This window comes from Odocoileus virginianus, chromosome 16 (assembly GCF_023699985.2).
Source record: "Odocoileus virginianus isolate 20LAN1187 ecotype Illinois chromosome 16, Ovbor_1.2, whole genome shotgun sequence".
Classification (NCBI taxonomy): Eukaryota; Metazoa; Chordata; class Mammalia; order Artiodactyla; family Cervidae; genus Odocoileus; species Odocoileus virginianus.
This window is the reverse complement of record NC_069689.1, coordinates 60,296,682-60,321,331: the sequence shown is the minus strand read 5'-3', so window position 1 is coordinate 60,321,331 and position 24,650 is coordinate 60,296,682. Positions and strand designations below refer to the sequence as shown.

The 24,650-nt window shown below is 47.6% G+C and overlaps 3 protein-coding genes across 7 annotated transcripts; 2 read left to right on the top strand and 1 right to left on the bottom strand.

Annotated features, from left to right (window-relative positions):
- Window positions 1-573: 573 nt before the first annotated feature.
- On the bottom strand, window positions 574-3,728 carry CIB1 (calcium and integrin binding 1). The gene is made up of 7 exons (XM_020909336.2): window positions 3,576-3,728; window positions 3,399-3,433; window positions 2,266-2,374; window positions 1,499-1,649; window positions 1,254-1,372; window positions 1,082-1,170; window positions 574-849 (listed from the first exon to the last, which is right to left on the bottom strand). Exons 1-7 carry the CDS (start codon window positions 3,624-3,626, stop codon window positions 828-830), a joined length of 576 nt encoding a protein of 191 aa, XP_020764995.1. The 5' UTR covers window positions 3,627-3,728; the 3' UTR covers window positions 574-827.
- On the top strand, window positions 3,199-13,759 carry GDPGP1 (GDP-D-glucose phosphorylase 1). 4 transcript variants are annotated; one of them, XM_020909332.2, is made up of 4 exons: window positions 3,926-4,349; window positions 4,742-4,820; window positions 10,867-10,923; window positions 12,411-13,759. In XM_020909332.2, the coding sequence occupies exon 4, from the start codon at window positions 12,420-12,422 to the stop codon at window positions 13,575-13,577; it is 1,158 nt and encodes a 385-aa protein (XP_020764991.2). In that variant the 5' UTR covers window positions 3,926-4,349; window positions 4,742-4,820; window positions 10,867-10,923; window positions 12,411-12,419; the 3' UTR covers window positions 13,578-13,759. The 4 variants fall into 4 exon arrangements, with proteins under 4 accessions (XP_020764993.2, XP_020764991.2, XP_020764990.2 ...); XM_020909334.2 differs by lacking the exons at window positions 3,926-4,349; window positions 4,742-4,820 and adding an exon at window positions 3,199-3,375; XM_020909331.2 differs by lacking the exon at window positions 4,742-4,820.
- On the top strand, window positions 13,601-22,379 carry NGRN (neugrin, neurite outgrowth associated). Of its 2 annotated transcripts, XM_070478334.1 has the most exons (4): window positions 13,601-13,693; window positions 16,072-16,339; window positions 18,476-18,586; window positions 21,354-22,379. In XM_070478334.1, the coding sequence occupies exons 2-4, from the start codon at window positions 16,083-16,085 to the stop codon at window positions 21,925-21,927; spliced, it is 942 nt and encodes a 313-aa protein (XP_070334435.1). In that variant the 5' UTR covers window positions 13,601-13,693; window positions 16,072-16,082; the 3' UTR covers window positions 21,928-22,379. The 2 variants fall into 2 exon arrangements, with proteins under 2 accessions (XP_070334435.1, XP_020764994.2); XM_020909335.2 differs by lacking the exons at window positions 13,601-13,693; window positions 16,072-16,339 and adding an exon at window positions 17,762-18,098.
- The last annotated feature ends 2,271 nt before the right edge of the window (window positions 22,380-24,650 follow it).

The following is a 24,650-nucleotide window of genomic DNA, read 5'->3' as shown; positions in this document are numbered from 1 at the left end:
ACTGTGGTGACTTCTCTTGTTGCAGAGTACGGGCTCTGGGGCTCATGGTCGTGGGCTTCAGTAGTTGTGGCATGTGGGCTCTAGAGCATGAGCTCAGGAGCTGTTCAAATGATCACACAGTGAAACTGACTTTTTTTTTTTAGTACACAGTTCTATGAGTTTTAACACATGTAGAAGTTCATGTACCCACCACCACTATCAGGATACAGAGTTCCACCCCTCGTGCTCCCCTTCATACCCCCTCAAAAGGGACGGTGGGACGGGCAGATACAGTCTGACTTCCTGCTGTCCCCTTCTTTGCGTGCATGCTTAGTTGCTCAGTTGTGTCCAAATCTTTGTGATCCCATGGGCCTTACCAGGCTCCTCTGGCTGTGGGATTCTCCAGGCAAGAATACTGGAGTGGGTTGCCATTTCCTACTCAGGGGATCTTCCTGACCCAAGGATTGAACCTGGGTCTCCTGCATTACAGGCAGATTCTTTACCATATGAGCCATCAGCCATCCCCCTTTTTAAGTCCTACTTATCCCCAGGGTGACCTAGGGCTCATAAAAGTCCACTCCTTCACACCAGTAATTCTAGTGTTGCACAAAGGCTCAAAACTTCTAAACCTTTATTAGTGATTAGTAGGAACACAAACAGAGCGATGACAGTGAGAAGGGGAAAGGCCCTGACGTGGAGGGCCCTCCACAGCCCCGGGCAAGACCGCGCAGTACCAGCTCCGGGCTGGACCAGCTTGGCCGGTGCTGACAACACAGGGGGTAACCATGACCACAGCTCAGCAGTGGCCATTCTTCAACAGGGTGCTGCTACACATGCTGTGGCTCCCATCACAGGACAATCTTAAAGGAACTGAACAAGAGAAGAGTGTGTTGGGGCTTTCTGCTGGAAGAAACCCTAGGTTCCTCCCTAGGTTTACCCCTCCCCCAAGACCCCTTGGCTATATCCCACATGTGTGAGTCCCCTTTAGAAGAAGAGCTACTCTAACATATTCAGAGGAAGCAGGAGGCCTTTTCCTACCCCAGGGACCACCTCCGGAAATAACATCTCAGACCTGGTGCAGCAGGTGAGGACCAAGTCATACCTGGCAAAATCTGGTGAGCGGGAGATGACATGCTGGAACTCGGAGAGGTTGATGGTCCCATCCCTATCAATGTCGGACTCCTCTAGGATCTGGAAAGGGGAAGCTTCAATGCCAAAGCCCAAGCCTTCCCCGCCTGCTCCCTGGCCCAGCCCAGCCCACCCCCACTGCTCACGTTGTCGATGAGCTGCTTCATCTCTGAAGCACTGAGCCGTGTGTCTTCGCTCTCTCCTGTGAGGCAGTTCACGAGCTGGCTCAGGTCTTCTCTGTTTAAGGTTCCATCATCATCAAAGTCTAGAAAGCAGACACAGGAAGCCCAAAAGGAGGTGGTCAGGATGAGCACCCAGCTCATGACTCCCTGAGCTCCCACAAAGACCATGTTGGAGGAGCTGGTGTTCCACCCGGCCCCCTACTCCTTACCGAAGATGCGGAAGGCGTAGTGGGACTTGATGTCTGGGGTGGCTGTGTCACTGAACACACTGAGGAGATCCAAGAAGTCCTCGAAGCTCAGGCTGTCTCTGCTCGGGGAAGTGGAGAAGACCTTGCAGATTCGCTCCTTGAAGGGGTTAGCCTAAGCAAGAAAGCCTTCTGTGAACGCCACACACGAAGCAGCCCAAATCACACATTCAAACGCCACCGGGAAACGAGGGAGCGGTTCAGGCTCTCAGGAGAACCATCACCACTTTGGGGCCAGCATAGAAGTCAGGACGACCCATGACCCCACTGGGGAAGAGACAGGAATGGCTTTCTGGGCATCAGAGCTTAACCTAAAGGCAGGCCTGGGAGCAGAGAAGGAAGGAAGAGGAAGGCATTCTAAGCAAAGAGAACAAGATGAGCCGGTTATTTTAAAACACAAATATTGAACCAAGCAATTACTGTGTTATAGGCCAGGCCCTTTGCATAGAAATTTTCGCAGCAGCCCTATGGAGAGGCAGTTAACTTCTGGAATAGAGTTTCTCAAACTTCAATAAGGTAATTCAACTCCTCTTAAAGGACAAAACTTTGAACCTCCAAGAATATGTCTGAGGACCCCAGTGTGCAAAACATTCTTCTGTTACTATATAACTCCCCCGGATGACCTTGATAAAGTACCCAGGAACTTAGGGTGAAACAGAAGACTAGAATGGGGAGCAGTGAGCATGTGACCTCAGAAGGAGTAGCAGAGGGAGGCTGGTGGGGGCTGGCACCTTGAGCTCTGGAAGGCTGAGGATCTGCTCCAAGGACACCCGAGCCTGCAGTGACTCCTCCACACTCCGCTGCTCCTGGGGAAGCAGCTCACAGAACCGTCTGTGGGCTCTGGCAGAAGGAAGAGAAAGTGCTTTCCTAAGTGTACCACATCCCTCCTCCGGTCCTTGAATACCCATCATGACCAGCTGAGGAGCTAAGCCCTCGGGACTTCTAAGGCAAGAGGAGACACATCACAAGACAGTACAGGGAGCCTGGGGGTCCATCCTTGCGGGTTTACTGCAGGACCCCGTGTCCCAGGCACTGTGCTTGGCCGATTCTAGACTTCCCCAGGTTTGGAGAGGTCCGGGAAGGGGCCAGAAGTTGGCCTTAAAGAGCAAGCAAAAAAGAGCGAAACTGAAATCTCATTTCATTTCAGGAATCTCCCGCTGCTCCTCAAAGCAGCTACCCTGAACTTTCTCCCCCTTAGGCCCCGCCTCATTCCCACTGGGATTATTTTTTGCCAAGAGAAGCCTAAGAACCTTCTTGCTCAGGTGTGCGGCCACAATAAAGCTGGCTAGGAAGGGGGTTCCAGCCCCAGGTCAAATCCTCTTAAAAAAGAATGTTGTCTTAGGCAAGTTATCCGACTGTTTCACTGTCCCCATACCTCCCTCGTGAGGGTTACAAAGGATACGTAGACAACCCTTTAGCAGAGCATGGCAGATGCTCAGTAAGCGTTAACGGTTACGGTAGTATTCAGATAAAGGAGGAGCCAGAGGGCTCCCCAAGGCTTCTCTGGCTTTGCCAGCAGACAAAGCAGCCCAGAACTACAGCAGTCCCTGCCGGACTGGGGCAGGAAGTTCCGTTTTGCAGAAGTCAGGGGAGCGGGGTCAAAGAGCACCCAACTCCGGCTGGAGGCTGCTCCGCGGTGCACCGCTGGGGCCGCCGGCGCGAGATGGGAGGGTGTGCCGGGAAGAGGGCACAGCCGAGGGACCGAGGCCCCGGCCTCCAGTTCCGGCTCAGCTGCTGGCCTCAGGCAGGCCCCTGCCCCTCCCGCTGGCGGGGCCTTGGTTTGCCCATCAGTAAGATGGAGCCTCCCCAGCTCCCGAAACCGTTCCGAGAGCATCCCAGAGGTGAGGTTCGAAACAGCACTTACAGAAGGATCTCCTGTTTGGTCAGGAACGTCAAGTCCTGGAAGGCAAAACGAGAGAGGAGGGTCAGCAGGCCGCCCGGGGGCACAGGCCGCGCCCACCCGCTCGGCCGCGGCTCGGGGACCGTCCTCTCCCGAGCGCAGGCCGCGCGCAAACTCCCTGGGGACCGGCGTCTCGCGCACCTGGTACTCGGCCAGCAGCTCCTTGGACAGGCGACTGCCCGAACCCCCCATCGCTGCCGCTCGCACACAGCTCCGCCAACTTGTCTCGGGACGCCGGCAACTTTCTCACTTCCGCCCTCGGGTCGCGTCACCACCCGGTGCCCGCGGCAACCGCTCCTGGGGCCACCGCCCCCCGGGCCCGCCCCCTCCTTAAGGCTCCCAGGCGCTCCCAGCCCGGTTCCGCCGGTTGGCTCCCGGCTCCGGGCAGTCCCTGGAGAGCTGGAGGCGGGGCCCGGGGCGGGGCCGGACGCTCCGGGGCGGGGCCCAGGCCTCACGGCCCCGCCTCCAGGATGGAGGGGCCGGCCCGTGCTGTCTTCGCGCGCTGGCGTGCAGGCCGCGCATGCGTTGAGGACGCCACGACCCCGCGATGGCCCCGGTAGAGTTTAGGGGAAGTCGCGCGGTGCGTCCGCCTCACCTTCAGTAGGTGACGGGGGTGACGGCCGTGGCGGCCTTGGGCAGAGTCCGGTAAAGAGCATCGGGGAAGTGTTTGGAGCCGGGGTAACCGAGAAACCTCGTGGCTCGCTGAGTGGCCCGTGGCGGTCGGCTGCCCTCTCTGCCTAGCGAGGGCTTTTCCACTCGGACGTTGCCATTCGTCACCTGCCGTACTAGTTGCAACCCTCACGCCACGTCTGCAGAAATAACCATAACCTTGCTGCCTGTTGAGGCTGTTTATTGAGGGCCCACTGAGTCCCAAGCGCTGTGCATAATTAGCTTCAATTCTTACATCTCTGCAAGGTGAGTTACCGGGGAAATACAAAGGCTCACTGCAGTTCAGTGTGTCTGTGTGTGTGCGCGCGCGTGTTTAGTCGTCTCCGACTCTTTGCGGCCCCATGGACTGTAGCCTGCCAGGGTCCTCTGTCCATGGGTATTCTCTAGGCAAGAATACTGGAGTGGGTTACCACACCCTCCTCTAGGGGATCTTCCAGCCTACATATGGAACCCACCAAGTCTAGAGACTTGTCTAGACTTGAGCTTTTAAAAAGCGGTGGCTCCATTCTAAGGCTCTTTTCAAGGATCCCCACTGCTGTACTCTCCCCAGCCTGCATGCTGCCCTGTGACCTGCACCCAGACTGCATGCTGGGGGAGTAGGAATTGAAACTGAACTATTTGCTCTTGTCCCCACTCAGGCCCTAAGACAATGCTTGACACGTGCATGGTACGGTCTCAGTTTGTATTGGATGCATGCATGAATGAGTATTCTGAAAGGTAAGGGTTACAAACTACTGAGTGGAGGAGGTAGTGAGATTCGTTATTTTTTATTGTTTTCTACTTTAATACGATATAACAGACAAAATATAGTTCTTGATTCTTTTAATTAATTCCACTAGCTTATCTTTGTAAAGTCTAAATATGAGCATGTCAGTCTGTTTAAAACCATTAAGGAGTTAAATACCCAGAGCAACCCCCTGTAATTCAACTTCAACCTCACTTTATCTGTCTGCCAGTCTCCTCAGGCTTTCTGGGTTTCAGCCACTATGGGTTCTCCATTCCTCTTCCATCTTATCCTCAGGGAATCCTTCCCTGATTTCCTAGACTAGATTAAGAATCTGTATTACACTCACAGAGGATCCAGTGCTTTCCTTGACAGCATCTGTCATATTTGCCATCTATATTTACATGTGTGATGACTGAATTAATGTCTTTTTCTCCCACTAGACTGCAAGCTCCGTGAGGAGCAGTGGGAATCATGATTTTCAGACACAAGGTGTGGCAGTTGTTGAGTGAATGCTTTTGCTGAGTAACTGTAATTTTCCCAGCACTCGGTAATGATAAGGTGATCATCGGAGAATGACTTAGTTAGACTCATTGTATCAACCTGTGAGTCCCACCACTGCGGAAATATTACCTTCCAGAAAGTAGAGGCTACAGAGCAGTGGGAACACCAAAGCCAGTCAAAGTGACTGGAGTGTAGTCTCTTGAGAATAGACTCCTGTCCAAGAAAGAGTTGGTCTTCGGTTAACAAAAGGCAACGAACAAGAATCCGCCTGCAATGCAGGAGACCCCGGTTTGATTTCTGTGTCAGATGATCCTCCGGAGAAGGGACAGGCTACTCACTCCAGTATTCTTGGGCTTCCCTGGTGACTCAGCTAGTAAAGAATCCACCTTCAATGCAGGAGGTGTGGGTTCGAGCCCTGGGTTGGGACGATCCCCTGGAGAAGGGAACAGCTACCCACTCCAGTATTCTGGCCTGGAGAATTCCATGGACTGTATAGTCCATGGAGTTGCAAATTGAACATGACTGAGCAACTTTCACTTTCTTTCAACGAACAAGAAGCTGTCATTGTGTCTCCTATGCTAGGCTAAGACAGAGCACCAACCAGTGAGTGCACATCCTTGGACTTCAGGATGAGACTGCATCTTTTCATGGTGAAGGTGTGGGACTTGACACTGCCCCGCCATAGTGGCCAGCTGTGATGTAGATTGCTCAGCCACCTCACTTGACTTTGAACCCTTCGTCATTGAACAGTTTTTTTATTATAATTTTGCTTCCTGGTAAATTTTTGTACGGATGAAGGTCTGTAGCAACCAACCACAAAGAACATTTTGTGCTCTTTGCCATGTTTCTCACTATAAATTATTAAATCAGCATTCTGAGTCATCCAGCAGTCCCTGGTGAGCTTGGTTAACATATTGTCTTTCCTGTGTTCAATGAACCCTTGATAACGGTGATAAAACTGAGTGGCTGATTTAAAAATAGCTCCTAGTGTTTGTTTTCCAAGACATTTTTTTCCCTACTTGTCATATTATTTCCCTCTTCCTCTTTCCTTTGAGACATTAGATGGTATGGCCACCAAGGTGTGTTTGAGGTGATGGTGGTTTAATTGCTAAGTCAGGTCCGACTCTTTGTGACCCCATGAGCTGTAGCCTGCCAGGCTCCTCTGTCCATGGGATATCCCAGGCAAGAATACTTGAGTGGGTTGCTATTTCCTTCAGGGGATCTTCCTGACCCAGGGGTCGAACCTCGGTTTCCTGCTTGCTTCCCTAAGCCACCAGGGAAACCCATGTCTGAGGTGGTACTGTTTGATCTGAGACTTAAATGAGACAGGCATGTGAAGACAATCTGGGAGAAGGGTATTTTAGACTGAAAGAACAGAAAGCACCAAAGCCTTGAGCAGGAACAGGTTTAGGGAGAGTGAGGAGCAGAGTAGGCAAGGGGAAGAGTGGTCTAAGAGGAGGTGAAGAGGAGGCCCAGCTAAGCCTTGAGAGCCCAGAGCCCATGGTGCAGAAATGGGTTTTGTTTTAGGGGCTCAAGGTCACATCATCCCTAGTGAATAGAAGAGTCAGAATTCAAACATCTTGTCAGCCTCCAAAATCAGATCTCTCACCTTCCTGCCAAGATGATACCCACCACACAGGCTTGTTGTGAGGGTCACCTACGTAAACTTGGAAAGCCCCCAGCCCATGCCTGGCATAGGAGAGACATGGGACCTGTGTTCCCTTCCTCCTGGTTTTCCTATGAAGGTTCAGTCCTGTCACGTGCTCACTATGATTTGTTATTCTCAAGTATTCCTCTTTATTTCTAGGTATTGTTTTTTGCCTCTTAGTTCACTTGAATATCTTCCCTAGTGGCTCAGATGGTAAAGAGTCTGCCTGCAGTGTGGGAGAACCGGGTTCCATCCCTGGGTTGAGAAGATCCCCTGGAGAAGGAAATGGAAACCCACTCCAGTTTTCTTGGAGCCTGGAGAATCCCAAGGACTCAGGATCCTGGCTGGCTACAGTCCATGGGGTCGCAAAGAGTCAAACACAACTGAGCGACTTCAATTCTTTCTTTCTATTCATTCACTTGAATATCAGTACAACCATACCCACTTTCTATTGGTTCTGTTGACTGATATGTCTTTACTCATATTTTTAGTCTTTTGGTACCATTTTGGCCCTGGGTCCTTGGTCTTAGCCCTTGGGTCTTAATATTATTCTAATTTCTGTCTAGCCCAGACTTCAACTTGACCTCCAGGTTTGACTGTCCAGCTGCCTACACCACTTGTCTTGAATGCCCAGGTGACATCTCAAACTCAATAATGAAAACTGAACTCTTGATCTCTCCTTTCCTCTAGTCATCTATTCCCGCCCGCACCCCATCTCCACCCTGTCTATCTCTGTAAATGCCACTGCAGGGCCTGGTTCCTGAAGCTGAGTCACTCCCAGTTCTTCCTTTTCCCTCAGTGTCCATAGTCAGCATGTCAGCAGGCCCTGTTGGTTCTGTCTTTAAAACATGACCCATATTCCCAACTCCTCCTAACTCTGTTGCCATCTGTGTTGTCCAGTCACCTCACTGCTCACCTGGCCACCAGAGTGGCCTCAAAAGTGGTCTCTGCTTCCTCTTTGCTCCCCTACGATCCACTTTCCACATAACAGTTAGAAAAAAGTTTATAAAATATCAGATAGTCCTGAAATTCGTGGGTTCAATCCTTGGTCAGAGAAGTTCCACATACTGTGTGGTGTGGCCAAAAAAATAAAATACCAGATGGTCCTTATGAACCTACCAGTGATGTCTTATTCCATTTAGAACCTACCAGTGATGTCTTACTTCATTTAGAACCTACCAGTGATGTCTTACTTCATTTAGAATAGAATCCAAGTTCCTGTCCATGATGCATAAGGCCCTGCAGCTAATCTGACCTCCGCCTTCATTAAGCTTCACTTATTGGGGGGGTCCTCTCCCCTTTGTCAGCCATACCCCAGTAATGTTGCCTTCTTTCTGTTCCTAGAACAGGCCAACCAGCTGCCTGCAAGACTCGTGGCCTTGGACTTCTAGTTTCTTTTGCCTGGAGTACACTCAGCTCTTCATTGTAGGACTCGTCTTATCCTTCCTGTCTTAGCTCAGCTGGCACATCCCTCTTATAGAAGTGAGATGTCCTGATCCCACCGCTTAGTCACCCCCTGTTTTATGACTTGTTTCCCACAAGATGCTGTCACCATGGGTAGTTAATATTTTCCTTTTGCTTATTATCTAACTTCAACCCAGGATGTAAGTTCCATAAGGATATGGACTTGGTTCCTTATTTGCTACCATGTCTTCATTGCCTCATACACAGCAGTTACTTCCTAAATACTTTGACTTTGTGGCTCAGCAGAACATAGACCAGGTTGCACAGAAGAAGTGGCCCTAGAATGTCAACAGTGGGGTTGAAGTGGGTTGATTCTGAATGAATGAATGAGAGACACTTAAGTGAATGTTGAGTCGCTCAATCATGTCCGACTCTTTGCAGCCCTGTGGGCTGCAGCATGCCAGGCTTCCCTGTCCTTCACTATCTCCTGGAATTTTTTTAAATGCATGTCCATTGAGCCAGTGATGCCATCCTGCTTAGGTTTAATTCAGCAAATTGTTGGATTTCTTAAATCTATTTTGAGAATCACTTAAATTGTTTTGAATTGTGGCCAAATACACATAACATGAAATTTACCATCTTGACATTTTAAAAATTGGGTTAAAAAGTAACATAAACTTTAAAACCTTAATCATTTCCGAGTGTATAGTTCAGTAGTATTAAATATATTCACATTATTTGGTAGCCCAGTCTCCAGAACTTTTTTCTTCTTGCAAAACTGAAACTCTGTGCCCATTAAACAACAGTTTCTCATTTCCCCCTCCCCCCGACCCTTGGGAACCACTGTTCTACTTTCTGTCGCTATGAATTTGAGCTTTTTTTTTAAGTTAATTTACTTATTTGGTTGCACTGTGTCTTAGTTGTGGCATGTGGGATCTAGTTCCCCAACCAGGGATCCAGCCTGGGCATCCTGCATTGGGAGTGCAATGTTGCTGCCACTGGACCACCAGGGAAATCCCAGAATTTGAGCACTTTAGGTACCTTATATAAGTGAAATCATAAATAACTTGTCCTTTGGTAACTGGCTTATTTCAGTTAGCATAAAGTCCTCAACGTTCATCCATATTGTAGCCTGTGTTGGCACTGCCTTCTTTATAAGGCTGAATAACATTCCATTGCCTGTATAGGCCACCTCTTGTTTATCGACTTATCTATTGGTGGATACTTAAGTTGTTTCCACCTCTTGGCTACTGTGAATAATACTGCTGTGAACACAGGTGTATAAATACCTCTTTGAGACCCTGCTTTCAGTTCTTTTGGATATATCCTCAGGAGTGGAACTGCTGCATCACATAGTAATTTTATTTTTATTTTTTTGAAGAGCCGCTCTACTGTTTTCCATCTGTATCACTTTACATTCCCACCAATAGTGCCTAAGGGGTCCAATTTCTGCATATCCTTGCCAGCACCTGTTATTTTCTGTTTTTGATAGTAGCCATCCTAAAGAATATCAAGTGGTATCTTATTGTGATTTTGATTTTATTTCCTTACTTAGTGATGTTGAGCATCTTTTCATATGCTTGTTGGCTATTTGTATATCTTTGGAGAAGTGTCCTAGATTCACTTTTATTTATTTATTTATTTCCAATAGTAAAAGAAGATTTTATTTTATTTTATTTTATTTTTTCCATTTATTTTTATTAGTTGGAGGCTAATTACTGTACACCATTGCAGTGGTTTTTGTCATGCATTGAAATGAATTAGCCATGGATTTACATGTATTCCCCATCCTGGTCCCCCCTCCCACCTCCCTCTCCACCCCATCCCTCTGGGTATTCCCAGTGCACCAGGCCCGAGCACTTGTCTCATGCATCCAACCTGGGCTGGTGATCTGTTTCACCCTAGATATACATGTTTCGAGGCTGTTCTCTTGAAACATCCCACCCTCGCCTTTTCCCACAGAGTCCACAAGTCTGTTCTATACATCTGCTAGACTCACTTTTAATAGAATAATTTAAGACTTTATATTTTTACTTATGCTTAGTAAATTATGCATAAATTATGCATAAATTTTTATGCTTAGTAAATTAAGTATAAAATTTAAGCTCAAGTTTTTAAAAAAAATGTTTATTGTGGTAAAAAATGCAAAAGTTTTACCATCTTAACCATCTCTAAGTGTGCAGTTCAGTAGTATTACCATCTTAGCCATCTCTAAGTGTACAATTCAGTAGTGTTACCACCATCTTAACCATCTCTGAGTACACAGTTCAGTATTGTTACCATCTTAACCATCTCTAAGTGTACAATTCAGTATGGTTACCATCTTAAACATCTCTGAGTGTACAGTTTAGTAGTATTAAGTATATTCACATTGTGTTGCCAATCTCTGAAATATTTTCACCTTACAAAACTGAAATTCTATACCCATTAAACTCAGCTTGACTTTTAACAAAACATTGTTTTTCTGTTTTATTAATGTAAAGTTTCTGGACCAGCAGAGCTGACGGTACCTAAGCTTGTGCTGAGGCGACTCTACTGAGGTAAGCTTCCTTCTGAAGTCCCTTCTGGGCCAACAGCAGGTCATGTCCCTGACCCCTTGGGTCCCCTGGGCTTCAGGGACCCAGTAGAGATGAAGACTAACACCTATTTCCACCTTAAAGGATTGGCCCTGTGCACTTACGATTGGCCATCCTCACCCAGGTGGTTGTATGCATGGCCATTTGGAATTACTACACAACAGTGGACAAGCTATTCCCATAAAAGGAGTAGTAAGCTTTGAAGCCGTGGCCACTCTCAGGCACTGGAACACTGGTGCAGTCTTCTGGAGGGCAGTTTGCCAGACTGTGTACTGAAAATCTGAGCCATGAGCCTCTTCTGAACCCGTGGTCAACTAAGATTTTATTTTAAATGAAAATAAAAGCATCTGCAAAGATAGATGCACATGTCCATGTATGTATGGTAGTAAGAAGTCAGAAAAACCTAAATGTACAAGAGTTAAAATCAGTTAAAAAAAGTTCCAGGACTTCCCTGGTAGTCCAGTGGTTAAGACTCTGTGCTCCCAATGCAGGGGGCATGGGTTTGATCCCTGGTTGGGGAACTAATAGATTCTGCATGCCTCATGGCATGGCCAAAAAAAAAATCAAAATCTATCTACATATGAATATGAGGCTACATATGTAAATTGTGATTTATCCCTGGGCATTGGAATAAGTGTTGTGATTTATCTGTATTTCTTTTCTCCACTAAGAAAGTTTTACATTATGTGTAATTTTTCGAAAGAGAAAGAATTTGATTTATATCTTTAATTCAGCAAAAATGTATGCTAACCTGCAGGTGGTAGAATTATGAGTGATTTCTGTGTTTTCAAAATATTCTACCAAAAGCATATATTACTTTTGCAATCAGAACAAAGAGTAAAGTTTATTTAAAAATTAAAATGGGGGAGTTCCCTGGTGGGCTAGTGGTTAGGATTCTGGGCTTTCACTGCCATGGCCCAGGTTCAGTCCCTGCTCGAGGAACTGATCCTGCAAGCTGAATGGTGCAGCCAAATAAATTAATAAATAATAGAAATAAAAATCTCACATGCCGCAACTAAAGATCCTGCATGCCACAACTAAAATGGAAAACTACTTGTGCTGCAACTAGGACCCCACACAGCCAAATAAGTAAATAAAAATAATTTGTGTGAAAAAAAAAAATACTTTGTGTGTGTTAGTCGCTCGGTTGTGTCCGACTCTTTGCAACCCCGTGGACTGTAGCCCCCCAGGCTCTCCTGTCCATGGAATTCTCAGGCAAGAATACTGGAGTGGGTTGCCATTTCCTTCTCCAAGATATATTTCTGCCCCAGGGATGTAACCCAGGTCTCCTGCATTGAAGGCAGATTCTTTACCATCTGAGCCACCAGGGAAATCCCAAAAATATATTTAAAAAAAAATACATAAGTAAAATGTAGTGAGTTTATTATTAAAAAATAAAATCTTTAGAAATGGGATGGCATCATGTATTTTTCACCTTGTGATTGTTTCAGGTCAGCCCCATGGCTATTCCACATGCTTCAAATGAGACTTCCTATTTGCTGCCTCCAAACAAGGAGGACTGGGAAGGGCATGGCATTCCTGACTTTGTCTATGGGCAGGAGGAACTCATGATGGAAGGGGTTCAGTGGCCAAGGGGCGCACTCAGCCTCCTGAACACGCCACCACTGTCTCACTTTGACTCTGCCCTCTGCTCAGCCTGGAGGCAGCGGATGGAGCTGGGGCTTTTCCGCTACCCCCTGGGAGCGCTGCCAACCCAAACCCTGCCTGGGACCGTGGGTTTTGTGGCTCAGCTGAACGTGGAGCGAGGTGTGCAGAGAAGGCGCCCCCAGAACATCAAGAGCGTGAGGCAGGAGTTTGACCCTGAACAGTTTAACTTCAACCAGATCCGGCCGGGAGAGGTCCTTTTCCGTCTGCACCGGAAGCGGGATTGCCTCGGCACTGTCCAGCAAGAGGACATCCTGGTGGTGATCAACGTCAGCCCCTTGGAGTGGGGCCACGTGCTGCTGGTGCCCGAACCCGCCCGAGGGCTCCCCCAGCGCCTGCTGCCCGGGGCACTGCGGGCCGGGGTCGAGGCTGTGCTGCTGAGCTCACACCCAGGCTTCCGCGTGGGCTTCAACAGCCTGGGCGGCCTGGCCTCGGTGAACCACCTCCACCTGCATGGCTACTACCTGGCCCACCGGCTGCCCGTGGAGGGGGCCCCCAGTGAACCCCTGGACCCTCGGGGTCGTCTGCATGTGCTCCAGGCCCTCCCAGCTCCGGGCTTCCTCTTTTACACCAGTAGGCCAGGGCCTGACTTGGAAGCCTTGGTAAGCAGGGTGTGTCGGGCCACTGACTACCTGACCGACTGTGACATTGCGCATAATTTGTTTGTCACCCGGGGGGCCCCACCTGGAAAGACATCATCTTCCTCAGCTCTCTCGGGAGTCCGGGTCATTCTGTGGCCCCGGAAGCCCAGCTTTGGGATAAAGGAAGGTGAGGCATTCAACGTTGCCCTCTGTGAACTGGCTGGGCACCTCCCGGTCAAAACGGCCCAGGACTTCAGCAGCCTCACCGAGGCGGCAGCTCTGGCCCTCATCAGAGAATGTCTGCTGCCCCCAGCCCGGGCAGAAGACGTGCGGGCGGCGCTGGTGGCCTTGATAGGCCAGGAGGAACAATAATCCTCCCAGCAGTATTTATTCTTAACTGATCCGGAGAACTGTCCATCATGGTGCTGTGGGCGCGTTCATGAATGCCTTCTCACTGGTTTCAGCATAAGGGGAGGGATAAAGAACTGGTAAGTGGTCTCTTTAAAGAGGGAGATTGTTGGAATAAATGGCATGAATGAGCCCTCTTGGATGTATCTGCCGCTTTTCACCTTGCTTCTTGGACAAGTCCCAGCGATGTCAAACCTGTTACTAAGAAGGGAGTACGTACAGGAGTTACACGCTCCTGACTCTGTATGCTGACTTTTCTTTAAGTGTTAGCAAAGTGATAGTTTATCACTTGTTCTATCTTGCCTCTGCTGGTCCTGCCTCTGCCCACCACTCAGTTGTGTCTCTTCATTCTGCTCCTGAATTCATCCCCTCCATCCATATACTGTATTTGTAGGACATATTTTGCCTACCTGGGCACCTCAAATTTTCCTCCAGCCCCAGTGCTGAGCTAAGTGTTCTTCACATGCATTATTTTGTGTGAGAACAAGGTGTCTTCACAACTTGAGCGTTGCAGGCCCTTTTAATAGCCGCATTTAGCAGATGAAGAGATGGAGGCTGATAGAAGTTTAGTAACCCATCCAAGTTCAGGTAGCTCAAAAGTAGTGGAGTCAAGATGGCAGCACAGGCAGTCAGGACACCATGAAGCTGAGCTGGGGCTGTGCACCTGTGACCATCATGTTAATAAAGTCTCCTTGAGATGAGGCAGAATATGCATAACAACCCATTTCATAAGAAAGTTTAACCTTGAAATTCCTCTGAACATTTTGGTCACCCTCAACATGCCTGTTTTTGGCAATTGCACTAATTTTAGCTCAGTGCCTCTCTCTACAAGCCTTTGCAAATACAGGCTCTAGAAAGATCACTTTATTTTGCTTGCATACTCTCTGAAGGGAGTGCAGTGACCATTATAGCAAAGTGGACTTGGAGTGCCTAAGGTGGTAGGTCCAAATACCAGGATTTCCCTAGCTTTCCCTTAGGACTGATATTCAGAGGAAGGCCTTCTTCTGGCCCCAAGTAAATCTTTACACAAAAATTAAAAGGTTTTCTTTATGGTGGTACTTCTTAGCCATGTGTACTTTGTGAATGATCAAGAAAGGGATTTATGGAAGCCTTCTCTAAGCTTAAATATGGAACATTTAGGAGCTGCTTTGTACCCAGGGCCCTGGGCTTTGAGCACAGTAGGAAGGTAAGAAGGGGTGATCCAGCTCAGGGCCTCTCCACCTCTTTGCTTGCTTTTTGTTTGTTTGTATGTTTGTTTCTTGCTTTTTGATGGAAGTTCTCTTGTCCTAAGGGTGTTGGACTTGAGCTAATGGGAAACCTTGAAGAGTTTTAAATTGAGGGGTAACAAATTTGCATTTTAGCTGTGATGGATGGATGGATGAAGGAGAGAAGACAGGGAATCCAATTAAGATCCTGCTGAATGCTGGCAATTCAGGCAAGCAATGATGATAGTTCAGGTACTAGAACAAGATATTTGTCTAAAAAGTGAGAAAAGTGCACATCCTGCAAGGCAAGGGACTCCAAAACATTTAAGAAGGAGGTAATAGAGTATCATATACTGAAGGAGGATCCAGAAATCTAGGAATCAGGAAATGTCCATGTCTTTTTAAAGGAGAGACATTTTTTAAGTGTCCTTTAGATGTAGGCACATGGTATAATCTTAAAGTGACAAATTTGGGCTGAGTTTGGCAGAGGTGGCAATCAGAAGTCGGAGTGAGTGCACCTCAGGAAGAGATGGCAATGGTGAAGGAACAGTCTGATGAGCACCTGAAGGGCATGTGTGCTAATCACGGCTGTCCCTCCCAAGTGCCGAGACCATCCAAAATGTGGTTACTAAAAACACTGAAGGAAGGCAAGCAGATATTCGTCCCGAACACTGAGTTGGCCTAATTTCAGGGGCTTGCCCTGCAGGTTCAGGAAAGGATGGGGGTGGGACTTTTGTGAACTTGTGTGAAAAAAGAAGAATAAGTCCTGTCATGCACTGGGTCAGCTGTGGCAAGAATCCACTCTTGAGTGTAGTGCACCTGATTGCGTTTTCACTGCTTGCTCCAGGAGCAAGGAGGAGGTCCCAGAGGCCCAGCAACACTTGGGAAAGAGCAGGAGCCGGCTGAAGGGCTGTCAGGGGCCACCAGCTGAGTCTAGCACTGGGCCGATAGGTCTTCAGCTCTATTTTTCAAAGTGAAGGTACCCCTAGTGCTCCCAGCAATCTCCCGTCACAAAGAAAGCTCAGGTCACAGCCAGATCAGCTCAGCTCCTACACCCTAGAGTGCTGTATGGAGTGATGTTGGATGAGTGGGGCTTGTCAGCAAACCTAACATTGCACAGGGCCCCCCCACCCCCCCCCCACAGACCCCAAACCTAGTGGAAAACATCCCATTCTGTAGTGGATTGTTCTGTCCTTAAGGAACATCCCCTTAGAACACCACAAAGGTCCTTACCCCCATCCTTCTCCCCTCAGATTCTAACAGGATGGAGCTGAATACCTGGAAGACCAGTGAATCAGAGGAAGGCTACAGTGAAGAAGAGGAATCTGAGGAGTGTGTAAAAGGGGAAGCTGCCATCCCTTCTAATGTCTTTCAGCAGGCACTCTCAAAGGCTGACTACAATACATTTAGGAACAGAGTTCCTTTATACACTGTAGCCAAGAATATACCAAAGAAATTCGTAACCCCAGCTGAGCCAGATGTCTTAGAAGTTGGGAGGAGAAAGAGAAGGCAGAAACAGAGGTAACTGTCCCCTGGACCCCCTCACTTGCCCAGCTCAAGAGTAAACCTGTGCCCTTCTGCATTTGGGCGTGGAATCCAAAATTTTCCCTTTCGCCTGGGAAAGAGGACAGGAAATACAAGAGATCATTAGCCTTTTGGTACAACAAAATCCAGAACCATTTGGGCTGGCTTAATTTAGAATTTCAGCATATTTATATCATCCTGGTCTTTCCCAGGTGGTGCTACTGGTAATGAACCAGTCTGCCAATGCAGGAAACATGGGTTTGATCCCTGAGTTGGGAACACCCACTTGAGGAGGACAGGGCAACCCACTCCAGTATTCTTGCCTGGAGAATCCCAGGGAAAGAGGAGCCTGGAGGGCTACAGTCCATAATGGTGCAAAAGAGTTGGACATGACTGAAGCCACTTAACACGCACGGTCTTTCCTTTAAGTGGCTTCTAGATAAAATCTGTGGGCTTTCTCTTCATCTGGATGTCTGGTACCACAGGGTCCTTTTCTCTCACTCCCTGATTTCTGCTCTTCCTCCATTCCAGAACCCTGGCCATCAGTCTGACCAACTGCAAGTCTGAGAGTGAAGCACCTAGCTCATCACTCAAATGACTGGGCATCAGAGGATACTTAGGGTTGCAGTTTTCACTCTGAAGACAGTTCCCGCAATTTGCTCCCAGCCCCTGGATCTCGTTCAGTTCAGTTCAGTCACTCAGTCGAGTCCGACTCTTTGTGACTCCATGGACTGCATCATGCCAGGCTTCCCTGTCTATCACCAAGTGCTGGAGCTTACTCAAACTCGTGTCCGTCGAGTCAGTGATGCCATCCAACCATCTCATCCTCTGTCATCCCCTTCTCCCGCCTTCAATCTTTCCCAGCATCAGGGTCTTTTTCAGTGAGTCAGTCCTTTAAATCAGGTGGCCAAAGTATTGGAGTTTCAGCTCAGGATCAGTCCTTCCAATGAATATTCAGGACTGATTTCCTTTAGGGTTAACTGGTTTGAGCTCCTTTCAGTCCAAGGGACTCGAAAGAGCCTTCTCCAACACTACAGTTCAAAAGCATCAATTCGTTAGGCTGACTTACAACTTGTCACCTCCGTCCTTCAAACCTTAGCCTAGATTTACTGCTAAATCTGGACTCTGGGTGCAGCCCGGGGCTAGAGGTCATCCAGGCGACAAGAAGTCCGTTTCCCAGAGGAGTCAAGTTCCCACAGCTCGGAGCTGTCGCCATCAGAGAACCGCTGAGGGGACGCCCTTCCTGTGACCGTGGCGGAGGCAGGCGGCCTGAGCAGCCCTTGGGGTAGACGGGCGGACGGCTCTTAGCCAATGATCTCGTCTTAAAAATTTATCGCGTTTGGCAGGAGCGTCCTCTACCTCATTCCGGTTCCGGGAGTTGCAGGGTAAACACCCCCCCCCCTTCCGCCCCGCCCTGTAGTTATTAGGGGAGGACTCGGCCACAGAGCGGTTTAAACCCAAAAGCCACGCCTTCAGCTTGAAGCCGGAAAGAACCGCGACCTCCCCCAGCTCTCGCCCACGCGTACTTCCGGTTCCGTCCCTGGCTTCCGTTGCTGCCACTCCGCGGGTCGTGAGGGGTTTTTTTTGTAAACATGGCGTTTTCCCTGAAGGTTTTCCTGGGCGGCCGTGTCTGCGCAGCTGTCGCTCGCTGTGGGTTTGCTACCCGGGGGGTGACCATCCCGGGCTCTATCAGCCGAGAACCGGATCCCGATTTCGACTGGGAACCGGAGGAGCGAGAACTGCAGGAGGTGGAGAGGTACCGGCTCCTTCCCGGGCCCTCAGCTTGAAGCAGGGCCTTGGTCTGGGCGCCCTTGTCCGCGCCCGGTTGGCGCTGGGCGTCCTGCAGCAGCCCTTCTCACCCGTTTTTAGGGGCACAGGGGCAGGTGTTAGATCCTTTGCGACCACAGGTCCTCACCAAGGACGTATTTCATCACCCGACTAAAGAACTCAGCAACAGCTTATGGTCTGTTGTTCTTGGTGTTAAGACTTCTGGGGCGGTGTTCTGGCTGGCCGACATGGCCAGGTAGTGTTTCCAAAGTGAAGTGCGCTGGATGCTCTGTGACTGACCCCCAGGCTCTTAAACCACCCGTCTAGCGTCTAGGCATGGTTTCTGCCATTGGTTCTCTTCCCCAGCGCCCTGAAGCGACAGAAAAAAGCCATTCGGTTCCAGAAAATTCGGAGGCAAATGGAGGCGTCAGGTGCCCCGCCCAGGACCCTGACGTGGGAAGCCATGGAGCAGATCCGGTAAGACTATTATGATTTTTGTTTTGAATACATAGTACATTACATATGTCTCAAAATTAAAGCAGTATAACGGCATATGTGTTGACAAGTGTTAGCCCTCTTAGTCTCCTATGGATAGTATTTTTAATAGTTTTCTTGTGTCACTGTCTAGGTTTCCTTCTGCACATACAAGCAAGCTCATGTGAATGTAGAATTTTATTTTCACTTTCGTAGTCTCAAACAGAATTTATAAATAACTTTTCTACACTTTGTTCACTTAATATATTCCGAAGATCTTTCAACTTCCCAAGAGAGACCTCCTCATTCTCTTTTGTAGATGCTTAGTAAATTGTAGTTTATATTACTGATCTTTTATGGTGGGCACTTGATTTGTTCCCACTCACTTACTGTAACAAATAGTGCTCCGGTGCATGACCTTGTGTACCCATCAATGTACATATCTGCCAGAAGCATTATGCACATTCTCAGAAGTAGGGTTGCTGAAGCCAAAGGTAAATGAATTTGCATTTTGGTAAATATTGCTAAATATTCTTCCAAAGGTTATGTTCCATTTTTCATTCTCACCAGAATAATTCTGGAGTTGAGACTTAGAATAAGGGGGTGTTATAGAGATGATAAAGATTTTATGAGCCTACAACACCTTTCTTCTATCAGCTTCCTCTCTTGTCTTGAATGCCAGCATTTTTAACCCTTCCATCTTCTTACCTGTCACCTCCCCTTTGGGGATCAGTAAATAATCTTTTTATTTCAGAGAAAAATCAGACCATTAGGTAAAAAGTTATTAAAGCTTCTTGGACTTCTTACCTTCTACTTTCAGTCTTGTACTCTAGTCATATCACTGGGGAAGTGGCAGTTCTTCACTTGTGTAGGACCGGTCCTCTGGGTGCTCTAGGTCAAATCCCTACCTAATTCCTCAGGTACCTTTTTCTGTCAACTTAAAGTTGTCCGTGTTGTATGCTGGGCCCAGTCTATCAATAACCAGTGCTGTGGCTGGACCAGCTGTTGTGTCTTAAGATTACAACATGCCCTTCAATGACCTCAACTTTGGCTGGGGGTGGGTGGAAGTTTATTACTTACAGGACCTGAAAATTACACAGCTCACCTGAGGCCACACAGCAAGGCCATGGCTAGAGAGAGTTGCAAGGGCCTGGAGTTCTACTTTTACTGGGGTTGAGCACTGGGGCCTGAGACTTTTTTTGGCGGTGGGTGGAGAGGGGTAGGGTTTTGAGGGCTTACTCTTTATTGGTGAATTCAGTGGGAATTTAAAGCACAGGAAGAGAAACGGCAAGTGGCCCACGTGATTAGTTATTGAAGTCAACCATGATCTCTGAAACAAAGGTGCCTCAGTGGGGTGGCTGGAGCCCAGCTTTTTATCTAGTTGTGTGGCTGGCAGTGTGTTTATTGAAGACAGCCATCTTCAAAGTGCAAGCCTTGGCAAGCAAAGCTTAAGTCAGTCACTTGGATTACAAAAAAAAAAGGAAACCCAACTGTCAAGTTTACACTAATTCCCTCCTCCTTTAGTTCCCTCCTGGCTCCCTGCTCTCATTTTTGTTTGTTTCATCATGACAATGAAACTGCTCACAAATATACCAGTGACTTCGTCAGTGCTAGGCATAACTGACTCTCAACACTTTAGCTTGTCTAATACTTCTCAGCATTTGACCTTGTCTGCATTCTTGAAATTCTCCCTTGACCCTTACAGGTTATTGTTCATTAATATACACATTATAGTTCAAGGAATCTAATTGATGACTGCACCCTGTTTCACTATCACTGGATTGAGCTTCAAAATGAAAATTTGCTCATGTGCTTTAAATTCTTTGTTCACTGTTGCTCTGAGATAAACTCCAAAATCCCTAAGCAAGACATGGTCTTGCTCCTTCCCCCACTGTCACACGGCTAGAACTCTTCCCAACAAAGGTGATGTGCTGCTTTGTATTTCACCTGCTGCCTGCTCTACCATCAGTTCCTTTGACCCCCTGTTCTTCTCCTCTCCTCTCACAGCTTGTTACAACTGCTCATGTTTTCAGACCAGCTCTAGGATGGACTTCCTGAAGAATTCTTAGGTTGCCCCACAGGTGTGGTGCTAGCCTGTCCCTGCCTCTCCCTTCCTGGTTCTCTCATAGCATCCTCTGCTGAGATCCTTCTCATAGTGTTCCTGGTTTTGCTGGGTGTTAATACATTTGTCTCCACCACCAGATTGTATGTTTTGGTTTTTTTTTTTAATGAATGTCTATTTAGGGATAGGCCCTTGGCTGGATATTTATTATACAATCAATAATCAATTTATTAATAGCCAATTTAATAATCAACTTATTATTCAATCAACACAGCAGTCTTTTTTGTTGTTTTTTTGCTGCATAGTGGGGCATGCAGGATCTTACTTCCCCTAACCAGGGATCAAACCTTCCTGCATTGGGTCTTCCAGCTCCCTGCATTGGAGGCACGGAGTCTTCATCACTGCACTGTCAGGCATGTCTGGGTTGTATATTGGGGAAAGACTGTCTTGCATCCCCTGGATCTTACTGGGGCCTGTCATGCAGTGAGAGAAATCCAGTTGACATTAAATGACTAAAAGTAGTTGCTTGTTGCTGTAAGCACAGAAGAATTGGCTGTAGACATTTAGTGGTGCAAGACAGAGACTGTGTTTGCAGTTTTTCCAAGCCTCCTCCTTTTCATGTTATGTATCACTAGTGTTACATAACCTGTTAACTGTTCTGATAGGAGATGTCTTAACAGATGGAAAATCTGCTTCTTTTTTTCATAGGTATTTACACAGGGAATTTGCAGAGTCTTGGTCAGTTCCCAGATTGGCTGAAGGCTTTGATGTCAGCATCGATGTGATCCGAAGGGTTTTAAAAAGCAAATTTGTACCCACACTGGAACAGAAACTAAAGCAGGATCAGAAAGTCCTTAAGAAAATCGGACTTGCTCGTTTGCTCCCGGAGCTCCCAGGCCCTGGAGATTCCTCCAAACTGCTTTCTGCAGACCCGTCTGTATCAGGTTCTTTTCTGATGCCTGGAGATGAAGCCTCATCCAAAGGCGATGGTCACAGCACAGCTTTGAAAGCGATTGAATTGAACACTCAGAGTACAAATATACCAACGAGACAGACGGAAAGGAATAAAGGAGTCCAGGAGGAGGGGAAGAACTTTGTGCCTGTTGCTGCAGGTCACCCTACCGGCACTTGTAGGGGCGCCAGAGGAATTGACAGTGATGGATTACCCAGTGACAAGAAGCTGGAAGAGCTGAAGGCAGGTGACCAGATCTTCAGCAACAGAGTCATGCAGAGGGGACGAGAGTTCTTTGACAGTAATGGGAACTTCCTGTACAGAATCTGAGCCGGGGATGTGCCACGTGACACACAGCTGGGCGAGTGTATTTGGTTCTGCCTGGGTTTCTGTGTACGGATTTCCACCTTGGAAGTGAGGGGGAACGATGAGCCTGGAATGTGGGATGAAAGGTTTGAATCTGACAAAGGGCAGAGGACTTCACAGGGCAGATGTGTCTGGGAGCAGAGCAGTGACCCCCCAGACAGAGTCCAGCCTCCTGGAGCACAGCCCCTGCTCTGACCATTTCCATCTGCAGATTTCACCCTTCTCCTTGGGCTGTCTGTGTGTTGAAAGACCTGTATTGCATGTGTTGTTACAAGTTTCTGTGATACTTGCAGTATATTTGGGAGGAGATTGTTTGTCTTCTCACCTCATTTACTTCTTGATTAATGAACACAGTTCTGGAACTGCTTAGTCAATTGGTTGTCCTCATTAAATGCAAAATAAAGCAAAATGAAGCAGTCTGTTTCAATTGGTGCTCTGTGGGATTGGGAGGGTTTGTTTACCTGGGAAGGGAAGGGAAGAAAAACAGAGCCCCTAAATGTTGGGAGAGAAATGTGACCAGAGGTATCGCCAGCAAAGGGCTCTGCTGATCAGCCCTGCTTAGTTACAGACTTTGACACTTAAAAACTGGACATTAGGCCTCCCCTAAACACCCAGTCTAAAGTCGCTCTTTTAGTTGCTGGGGCCCTGAAGAAGATGGGGGGTGGGGGGGGGGGGGAGTCTGTCCAAACACAAAAAATACAGGGCAGGCATAGGCTTTACAGGCTCTCGACATAATCTCCAGCCACTTCCAAAAGCTTAAGTAGAATCTTACTTTACAGTTTTGTCAGATTTTTACAAGGCTCTTGTGATCTAGACAAGAACAGATAATAGATCACTTTTACAAATTGGGTATCAAGGGGTTTTGGATATACCCACAGCCATGTAGCTGTGAGTGAGTGGCAGCACAGCACTGGGACTTGAACCCAGGTCTCTTAAATCTTAAATTCCTGGAATCCAGCATTGCCTGGCATAATTTCTGTTATTTCACTGATTCTTTTAGAAATACTTGATGAACATAATCACCAGAAAGTGATTATCAAAGGACAAATAGAGACATATTCAGGCAACATAAAAGTCCAGTGATCATTCTCAACAATGTTTCGCTTTAACAATTTACCAGCAAAAATAGGCTAGTCAGAATTTAACTATATGCAGAATGTTTTTCTAATGGAGACATAGATATCCCAATCCTGTCATTGATAGTCTGTTCATGTATCTTGTTGCTGTTTCAGATGTCATTAATAGCAATTATTATATCACTGATTGCTGTTAACTGGAGCATTAGCTCGGTATAAGTGGGCAAGGCCCTATCACATGCCAGTCAAAGTTAGGGAATCCAGGTTTTGGTAAAGAGCAGTGGGCACACAAGGCCCTTGTCACTGCTCTGTCACTTTCAAGTAATTTACAAACAAGTATTTTTATGATTTTAAAAATAATTTGCCATGAGAACCTTCTAGCAGCAAGATGCTATTTGACTGCTTAAACAGGCATTTCTAACTCCTGCACATCATTTGACTATGCCCTTTCCCCAGGGGATTATGAAAACAATAGAAGCTTTTATTACTAGTTTAGATACGTTTTCCATTTACCTCATCCCCTAGCATCCTAATGCTCACTAGCTTAAATCTTTTGTTCTCCATTGTAAATGCTAATATTAGGCTTTTGCACTTACTAGTTCGTTGTCACCAGATTTTCATTTGGCTAGGTCCTTACCATTGAGGTCTCAGGTCAAATGTTACTTTCATAGGTCTTCCCTAATCACTCTGCTGCTGCTGCTGCTAAGTCGCTTCAGTCGTGTCCGACTCTGTTCGACCCCATAGATAGCAGCCCACCAGGCTCCCCCGTCCCTGGGATTCTCCAGGCAAGAATACTGGAGTGGGTTGCCATTTCCTTCTCCACTAATCACCCTAGTCCTGTTTAATTTTCCCCAGTATTTGAAATGTATTAGTAATGTATTGGAGAAAGCAATTGCTACCCACTCTAGTACCCTTGCCTGGAAAATCCCATGGACAGAGGAGCCTGGTAGGCTACAGTCCATGGGGTCGTGAAGAGTTGGACACGACTGAGCAACTTCACTTTCACTTTTCACTTTCATGCATTGGAGAAGGAAATGGCAACCCACTCCAGTATTCTTGCCTGGAGAATCCCAGGGACAGAGGAACCTGGTGGGCTGCCGTCTATGGGGTCACATAGAGTTGGACACAGCTGATGTGATTTAGCAGCAGCAGCAGCAATGTATTATTTGTCATCACCTTCCTTGCCCCATTCCCATAAGGGCAGGAGACCTGTCTGTGTTCATTGCTGTAGTTCCAACCCGAGGTGGATTTTTTTTTCTTGCTGAGTGGCAAGTGGTATTTTAGTTCTATGACCAGGGACTGAACTCATGTCCCCTCCAGTGGAAACACGGAGTCCTAACCATGTACCTCCAGGGAATTCCCCCTAACAAAGATTTCAGAATTGGATGAGTGAATGAAAACTGGCTGGGAAACAGGTGTGTACTCAGTTGATTCAGTGTCCAACTCTGCGACCCTGGGGGCTGTAGCCCACCAGGCTCTTCTGTCCATGGGGACTCTTCAGGCAAGAATACTGGAGTGGGTTGCCATGCCCTCCTCCAGGGGATCTTCCCAACCCAGGGATCCAACCCAAGCCTCTTAGATCTCCTGCATTGGCAGGTGGGTTCTTTACCA

Excerpts from the sequence above, each read along its gene's own strand:
- GDPGP1 (XM_020909334.2), top strand. The coding sequence starts at position 12,420 with ATGGCTATTCCACATGCTTCAAATGAGACTTCCTATTTGCTGCCTCCA.
- NGRN (XM_070478334.1), top strand. The coding sequence starts at position 16,083 with ATGGAGCTGAATACCTGGAAGACCAGTGAATCAGAGGAAGGCTACAGT. Across the intron at positions 16,340-18,475 it reads AAGAGAAGGCAGAAACAGAG|CGCCCTGAAGCGACAGAAAA; the intron begins GTAACTGTCCCC and ends TCTCTTCCCCAG. Across the intron at positions 18,587-21,353 it reads GAAGCCATGGAGCAGATCCG|GTATTTACACAGGGAATTTG; the intron begins GTAAGACTATTA and ends TTTTTTTCATAG.
- CIB1 (XM_020909336.2), bottom strand. The coding sequence starts at position 3,626 with ATGGGGGGTTCGGGCAGTCGCCTGTCCAAGGAGCTGCTGGCCGAGTAC. Across the intron at positions 1,171-1,253 it reads TGAAGCAGCTCATCGACAAC|ATCCTAGAGGAGTCCGACAT; the intron begins GTGAGCAGTGGG and ends TCCCCTTTCCAG. Across the intron at positions 850-1,081 it reads CGCTCACCAGATTTTGCCAG|TTCCTTTAAGATTGTCCTGT; the intron begins GTATGACTTGGT and ends TCTCTTGTTCAG.